The 8,855-nt window shown below is 43.4% G+C and overlaps 1 protein-coding gene across 1 annotated transcript in view; it reads left to right on the forward strand.

Annotated features, from left to right (window-relative positions):
- LOC309708638 (uncharacterized protein) overlaps nucleotides 1–5,764 on the forward strand; it is a gene marked incomplete at its 3' end in the record, with an annotated part of 28,236 nt that extends 22,472 nt beyond the window's left edge. The window contains exons 2-3 of the mRNA XM_082536866.1: nucleotides 4,518–5,704; nucleotides 5,743–5,764. Coding sequence (XP_082392992.1) covers nucleotides 4,554–5,704; nucleotides 5,743–5,764 — 1,173 coding nt within the window. The 5' untranslated portion in view covers nucleotides 4,518–4,553. The remainder of the gene's footprint in view (nucleotides 1–4,517; nucleotides 5,705–5,742) is intronic.
- Between the last annotated feature and the right edge of the window lie 3,091 nt (nucleotides 5,765–8,855).

Genomic DNA, 8,855 nt, shown 5'->3' on the forward strand with positions numbered 1-8,855 from the left:
GAGCTTCCCTCCCTCCAGGACATATACAGGAAGCGGTGCCTGAGGAAAGCGGGAAGGATCATCAAGGACTCCAGTCACCCCAGCCATAAACTGTTCAGGCTACTTCCATCAGGAAGGAGGTTCTGCAGTATCCAGTCTCGTACCAGCAGACTGAGAGACAGCTTTTTCCACCAGGCCATCAGACTGCTGAACACTTCATAGACACCTCACCCTTACTACTGGAACTTCAACATTATGCACTCCACACTGTATATAAATGCCACTGTTTTGCACATGTCCAACTACCAACCACTGTATATTTTATATATTTTTATTTATTGTTGACTCTATTTAATTTCTAAAATATGTATACACACACACACACACACACACACACACACGTAGAAAAACATTTAGTATACACATCCAGTAATGCATACACTCTTATATTGTACATATATTTATTACTCTCAGATTTAGCTATTCTTATATTTTGCTTGTTTTATGTTATTGTATTTTTGCACAACTGTTGCTTGTGAAGCTCGCATACAAGAATTTCACTCGCATGTACGTGCACATGTGACGTGAAAATAAAAGTGATTTGAACTTTTTATATGATTTGTGTCCCATGAAATCTTGTGTAAAAGTAACACCATTTTATAAAAAAGAACCGTGTACAGTCAAACATGATTGTGGTAGTGTGATGTTCTATGGCTGCTTTGCTGCTTCAGGACCTGGATGACTTGTGATAATTGGTGGAACTATGGAATCTGATCTCTTCCAGAAAATCCTAAATGAGATTGTCCAACTATCAGTTCATGTCCTGAAGCTCAAGTGCACTTGGGTTATGTACCAGGACAATGAACTGAAACACACCAGTCCACCTCTGAATGGAAGTCTGGACTTAAATTAGATTGAGACGCTTTGGCATGACCTTGAAAATGATGTTCATGCTCTAAAGCTCCACAGTGTAGTTGAATTAAAACAATTCTGAAGAAGAGTGGATTGAAAATCCTCTGTAGTGATGTGAAAGATTCATTGCCACTCACCCGCAAATGGAGTTCTTGCTCCAAGGGTGGCACAACCAGTTATCAGGTTTAGGGGACAATTAAATAGGGTCAGATAAGTTTAGCTACTCTTTTTTGCCTTTCATTTTTAAAATTATCACTTAAAAACTCCATATTGTATTCACTTTGATAATCTTTATTGAACATTAACATTTGTTTGATGATCTGAAACATATTAGTGGACAAATATGAAAAAACAGACAAAGTGGTTATGAGTGATTTCTCAAAAACAAAACGAAAATTACAGCGGGCACATTAGTTTTGCTAGATTGTGATGGGAGAGTTCACAAACTTCATGCACATAAAATTCTAAATTAAATAGTTAGAAGGCTACTGTGGTGGTAAGCATTAATTAAAAGCACTAAGTGTTGGGTCTGTGTTCTGATTTAAAATAGAGTTTACCTGTTTAAAGTCTGATGTTCCTGTTGCTATTGCTGATCTTGGTTACATGTAGACCTAAGCCAGTGTGGTGCGTTAATAGCCAGAACAAATAATAAATAAATCAATCTAATATGTTCTCCAAGTTGTATTCCTTATCACGCTACATGTTAGATATTGGCGTGAAAGCACCGGCTTAGGCCCGCTCCTAACCTAAGAAGACAATCAATCCGGAGTTCTCCTTTGGGAATATTTTTTAATCCAGCCAAGGAAATGGCAGCCTCTGCCTGGCACTGGAAATACCAGCTCATATGTCTCAAAGCTATCACTGCATAAGGCACTACATCATGACCATGAGTCAGACTCTAACTAAACCTGCATGGCCTGAAGCCACTACATGTGTCACCGCAGCGGGCCCGAAATATCACGGTGCTATACCCTTGCCACTCCTGTACTTTGGCATGACAAAGAGCCAGCACTTTGGACGTGCACAAAATCACAAAACGTCTGTAGCTAGTCACATCATGGTATTACACTTCTTCACTGCCGCATTCCCCTCCCTTGGCCACATTCTTCCATCCCTGTTTCTGTCAAATGCCAATGATCAAATGCACTTGCTTAGATTTATATAGTTCCATTGTGCCTCTGCGACGTTTCCATTTACCCCTCCTCCTTTTCCGACCTCTCCTCCTGTGCTCTCTATTTCTTCCTTCATTTTTCTGTCATCGTGCATCTCTCTCACGCTGTGGTTCATCAAGTAATCATATGCATTTCTGTACAAGACGCAGAAATATTCAGACTTCTTAGCTGTTTGAAAATGGCATTTGGCAGGATGGTAGGTAGTGGGCACACTGGTTCTCTCCCAGTCATCTTTTTTCTTTTACCAGATACTGTGTGATAGATGGTCAAGCAGAACAGTCTTAACATCTCTCTTGTCACTATTACAGCATAAAAATAAGGTAATTTGCAAGAATCATCTCTTTTAAAAAAAATAAATAAATAAACCCTCCAATTTGTCAATGAATTACATGTGAGCCAATAAAGTTTGTTTGGATTTTTAGAAATGAAAACATGTTCAGAGATCTTATACAAAATTGTTCTGTTTTAGAGGAATATTGTGCAGACATTAGCATAGAGAATGAAAATTAGATGAAGAGAATTCATTTTTGTTGGAGGGTTTTCTAAATCTGTACTCCAGTATGTGAGTGCAAACCTCTTTTGAAAACAGAGCCACTGTGATCTCTGATATCAAAAGGCATATACTTCACTTAAAGTTTCATTTGCAATTGCAAAGCAAACTATTCGTTTCTTGTTTTTCTTTTTGATTGCTCTAATTTTTTCATACTTTGATATCCCAACTGAGCTACACTACAAACAACTTGTACTTGTCAAAATTTTCAATTTACTTTCAAGTGTCTGCTGAATACCATAATGAAAACATTTGATCCTCATTGGAAACATATTATTAACATATATTCTTGTGTTGTGTTGACCTTGTGTGTCATATCAACTGTTACCTTCCCCTGAGGGGTCTAGGTGGGGAGGGGGAAGTAACAAAAGTGACCGGGTCAGAAAAAGGAGTCAAGGAGGCAAAAGGGTTAAATTAAAGAGTTTTATTAAAGTTTCAATTTATACTAACTAAAAGAGACGGACAAGCCGCTATCACCATTTAAGAAAACAAACAAAACTCAGGCGTTGGTCAATAAAGTAAAATGTAAGCCAAAAAGAAAGAGCAGCTCACTAGCTGAAAACCACCAAAAACACAGCTCACTAGCTGCAAACACAACAACCACTCAGCTCACAAGCTGTAACCACACTACTGGCTCTCTGGCCCAGAGCTCACCTTTCCCTGGGCTTAAATACTTTTAATTACTGATGTGAGTCAGTTGTGTAACAGGGAAAGGTGGCACCTCAGGCAGAAGAGGTGGTGGGACACGCCCACACAGGCACCTTCAGGAGGAGGCCCTGCTAGGGCCGTAACATCAACATATATACTTTTCTTCAAAGAATCGTTCAGATGGTTTGTGTGGAGCAGGGAAATTATTTTACTGCTATTGTTAAATAATCATCATCATTACCATTGCATTAATAATATAATCTGCAGCATTGATATTGCATTCAGAGGTTTAAACAGTGTGTGTGTCTTTCAGAAAGACTAAGTTGCAGTTGACAGGAAGTTGCAGAGAGTTTGCAGAAGTGAAAGCAGAGTCTAAGTGTCACGGTCCTGGGTCTTATGACCCAGTGTTTTGAGTTTCAGTTCTTTTGATGTTCATAGTGTATGTTTAAGCTTATCAGGTTTCCTAAGTTTATTTGTTATCATGCCTAAGTGTTTCTAGTTCTTATTATTTCCCCCTCGTGTTCCAACTATGTTAAATCTCCCTTGCCCTTCGTGTGTTTCATGTCTGTTGTCTTATGTTGTTATGTCTGCCTCTCATGTTCCTGTTTCATTTTGGAGAGATCTCGTGTTTTTATATTATGGATTATGTTTTGAGTCCTTTGTGGTACTGTTTCGTGTTTCCCTAGATCTCAGTTATGGTTATCTTAGGTTTTGCTCTTTGGCTTCGTCATATGGCTTCCCTGTGTTCCATGTTATGTCCACTGTGATGGTTTTGTACCATATTTCAGGTTCCTATATTCTGTCTCCCCAGTTGCTGTTAAGTTTGCATGTTTAGAATTCAGTCAGTGTGTTTCCTGTTTTACTTTGAAGGTCCATGTCTCATGTGAGTGTTTCTAGTTTTGCTTCCCTTGCCTCGTCCTGCTTTATTACCCTCAGCTGTTCCTCCATGTGTTCCCACTTCCCCTAATCACCTCCTGTGTATTTAAGTCCTCTGTTTTCAGTGTGTGATTGTCAGGTCGTCTGTTGTCCACGCCATGCTTCCCATGCCATGCTTCCAAGTTTCTTGCCTAGGTTTTTCTTATTGCTTGTTTAGATTCCCCAGTTTAGGTTTGTGTTAATTTTGCTTCAGTTTGCCTTGCCCTTTGTTTGTACCTCTTCTACTAGCCTTATTAAACGGCTCGCCTTTTGTTAACATTTCAAGTTCTGTTCCCTGTTCCTTGGCATCTGCGTTTTGGGTCCTTTTTCAATTCATACAGTCTGCCCTCGCCAGACTGTGACAGAACGACCTGACCATGCTGGACCCAGCGGACATTTATTTCAGTGACTTTTTTGAATTCAAGATTCGTGTTACACAGCTTCGTGGACTTTGGATTATCTCCTGTGCAGGGAAGCAGGGGGAGGAGAAGGAGGCTATTCGGGCTCAGTTGACCCGGATAGCCACGGCTAACCCAGGTTTTATGGACTGCCTGCCTGCAGATTTAAAGAAGTTTGCTACAGCCACGAACTCCTCTGCCTCACCATCATCGTCTGAGCAGGTGCCCAGTGTGCAGGCTGAATCACACCAGCCCTGCGGTGATGCAGCTCTTCCTTCACCGGCTACAGGAGTAAGAGTCGGCTTATTCAGTCTCTCACCTGTCTCCATGTCCATGTCGCCACGGCAGCAGACAAGTGCTGCGTTTCCCTCACCTCAACCGGTGGCTGCTTCCAGTGCTACATTCATCTCAGCTGTAGCGGCGCCGGCCCCCACAACCACCGCTTCCAGGAGGAGGCGGCGTCCAGGTCGTCACCACGGCTCACAGCAACATGAGGTGGGTGATTATATTCTGAATCCACGCGTTTTTTCTAAGGACAATATTGGAACAAACACTGCCTTAAAGGTTCATGGGCATGTTTATGAAATGACTAAGACTGAAAAATCACCAGCCAAGTCTTCCACGGAATATCTTATCCCTCTGCACAATTACCTAGCATCCCAGTGTATTGATCATGCTATGAACTTTGCTTCCAAGAAGCCAAATTATAAGACTGTTTGCACTGGAAGTGCTAGCCATGAGGCTCAGCTAAGCCACTGTGGGACCGAGATCCGGGCCAGGTTGGAGCCAGGGGCTAAGTTGGAGTTTGTGCAGCCTTTTCCTGTGTCTGCTGGAGGGCCCGAGGAGCCCGTCCAGCCTCACGCCTCGTCAGCTGGGGGGCCCGAGGAGCCCGTCCAGCTTCACGCCTCGTCAGCTGGCGGGCCCGAGGAGCCCGTCCAGCCTCACGCCTCGTCAGCTGGCGGGCCCGAGGAGCCCTTCTGGCCACCTTCTGCTTCACCACCTGTGGCTGCAGCGCCACCCCCTGCGGCTCCCGTGCCGCCGCCTGCAGGACCACCACCTGCTGCGCTACTGCTTGCTGCTTCGACGCCTCAGCCTGAGGACGACGCCTCACCTGGTTCTGCCACACCTCAGTCTGAGAACTCATACGAACTCATTTCACCCACTATAGACTGTGTGTTGCTGCAACTTGAAAAGCAACCTGCCTCATCAGCTGGAGGGCCCGAGGAGCCCGTCCAGCCTCATGCCTCGTCAGCTGGAGGGTCCGAGGGGACCGTTCAGCCGCCACCTGCGGCCGCCTCGTCGTCACCTGGTCCAGCTTCGTCAGAGTCTTCAGCCTCGTCTGGTCCAGCTTCGTCAGAGTCTTCAGCCTCTGCTTCTGCCTCGCCTGGTCCTGTTGCGCCAGCTGGAGGTTCAGCCAAGCCAGTCCAGCATCCCTCCACGCCATCGCCTGCAGCGCCATTATCTGGTCCTGCCTCGCCTGGTCCTGCCACGACCCAGCCAGAGGTCGATGCCACGACCCTGCTCGTCTCGCCCGCCACGACCCAGCCAGTGGTCGACGCCACGCCTCTGCTCGTCCCGCCAGCCAAGCCACCCGAGGGGTCACGTCCACATCCACACTACCGCCGGCCGCCAGCCAAGCCACCCGAGGGGTCACGTCCACATCCACACTACCGCCGGCCGCCAGCCAAGCCACCCGAGGGGTCACGTCCACATCCACACTACCGCCGGCCGCCAGCCAAGCCACCCGACGGGTCACGTCCACATCCACACTACCGCCGGCCGCCAGCCAAGCCACCCGACGGGTCTTGTCCACGTCGCCGCCGGCCACGGGCCAAGCCACCCGAGTGTGGCCAGCCATGCTTGCTTCGCCACTGCCACCTTCCACATGGCCGGCCCCCTGAACCTTTGGACTATGGACTCCTGTGCCGTCGCCCTCCGGATCGGCCCCCTGAGGAGTTATGAACTGTTCCCTGTACTCCTGTGCTTTTGATGGACTTTTTGTGGCTTTGTTTCCAATAGGAAAAGTTTATAATAAGAAAGGCCAGGACTAGCTGGTTAGCACTGCCTAAGTCTTGATCATTGATCAAAAAATGAAAAAATACAAAATAGAGAATGATGAGCTAAATATAATTAAGGAGCTTATTAATATACCTTTGCAGCCCACCAAATTTAAAGTGATGTGTGGGAAATCCATGGTAACTCAGCATGGATATTAATGACTTAAAATAAATCTCACTAAATCTAGTTTTTGATTAAACATAGACAATTTAAAAGAGAAAAAAATTCATTGAGTTGGTTGCCAGATATATCACACCAGCGCAACCAAGTAAAGTCTGTCTGGGGGAAGCCCTGGATTCTAGCTGCCAAGGCAAAAGTAAAAATAAAGACAGCTACATCACTTTTAGCCAGTTTCATTCACCCAGCTGTCTGATTTAATTTCACACATGAAGCTCACCCATTGTCCTCTAGATATAATGCCAACATGCCTCTTAAAATAAGATTTTGGTGCACTGTTCCTCATTATTCTGACTAAAATATATAACTGTTTTAAACCCTGAGTCTAATGCCCTTCATAATTACAGGCCCATATCAAAGTTGCCTTTCCTTGCCAAGATTTTATAAAAAGAAGTTGTCTAATTCTAGATTTCCTCCTATTTAAGTATTTTTTAACATACCTAAGAAAGGTTAGTCGTGTTTTAGAATCATGTGCATCATACATTCTGTCCTGTCATGGTCTCTCTCTGCCCTGTTAAATATATATAAAGATATTTATCCGTTGAGTTTAGTTCCTGTACAATTCTAGTGTTACTGGGTCTCAGTCACAATTCAACACCATTGGCCGTCTTTTAACATGTTTGGGGCATGAGGCTGGTCTGCAAGTTCTTCACTGGTTTTACTCATGTCAGAAAGACAGAACCTTCACTTGGCAAGTAGAAAACTATTCCACATTCTACACCCATTAACCATGGTATCCCTCAAGAAACCATTTAGGGTCCTTTTCTATCTTCAGAAAATTATATTTGCTAATACAGTCACCTCAAAGTGCTTTATGTTGTAAAGACCTCAGAATAATGGAGAGAAAATCCCAAAAATCAGATAAGCATTTTACGAGAGTGGAAAAGAAAAACTCATTTTTAACAGGAAAAAACCTTGATCAGAATCAAGTTTGGGGAGGGGCAGCCATCTGTCATGACCAGTTTTATAAATACATAATGAGTAAAAAAATGTGAGTGAAGCAGAAACACCCAGTACATCATGGGAAGTGCCTAGCAGCCTAAGCCTATTGGAACCCAATTAAAAGAGGAATCAGGGTCACCTGATCCAGCCTTAACTATATGCTTTATCAAAAAGTAAGGTTTTAAGCCTAATCCTAAAAGTAGAGAGGGTGTTTGTCTCCTGAATCCAAACTGGGAGCTGATTCCACAGAATGGGGGCCTGGAAGTTGAAGGCTCTTCCTCCCATTCTACTTTTAAATACTTGAGAAAATGCAAGTAAACCAGCAGTCAGAGAGCAAAGTGCTCTAATGGGGTGATGTGGATCTATCTATCTAGCTATCTATCTAGCTATCTATCTAGCTATCTATCTATCTAGCTATCTAGCTAGCTATCTAGCTATCTGATGAGAATGATTTTAAATTTGATTCTGGATTAAACGGGGAGCCAGTAAGAAAAACCAGTATGGGAGAAATATCTTCTCTCTTTCTATTTAACATTTAAAGTTACTGTCCGAATTACTTTTGATTATTGGTAGGTCAAAGTGAAGTTAATTTGACTGATTGAGCAGTTATTCTTGGTGTGTCTTCTCTGTTGTCATAGTTTCAAATCCAGCAGTGTAAAAGAGATTTAACAGCATTAGAATCACATAATATTATATAAAAATATTATATATATGTAGCCTGGCTAAATTAACCAGCCCAGAACACAGATTATCTTTGGGGTTCTTTTAATCTGAATGATAAAGTAAGTGCTCAGAAGAAAATAACAAGGTTGTAAAAATAAAGAAAGAAAATTGTTACAGACAGCTCCTATCCAGTAACAGCTTTGTGCTCTGGTAACCCACTGCTACTGCAGGTTATTTCCCCAACTTTATCAGCATCTGGAACTCAAGGACATCTAGCGTCATTTCGTGTCTGATATAAACCCAAACATAAATAAAACAAAACTTAGCAGTGCAAAAATAACTGTAGTGGCTTCTCAGTGCATTAATCCAGCAGAAAACGGAATATGGATCCCTCTGAGACGAACGGCGAAGTTGGTGGCAGCTACTCCTGGTGCCTTAACT

Source organism: Aulonocara stuartgranti, assembly GCF_965226115.1.
Source record: "Aulonocara stuartgranti genome assembly, chromosome: 6".
NCBI lineage: Eukaryota > Metazoa > Chordata > Actinopteri > Cichliformes > Cichlidae > Aulonocara > Aulonocara stuartgranti.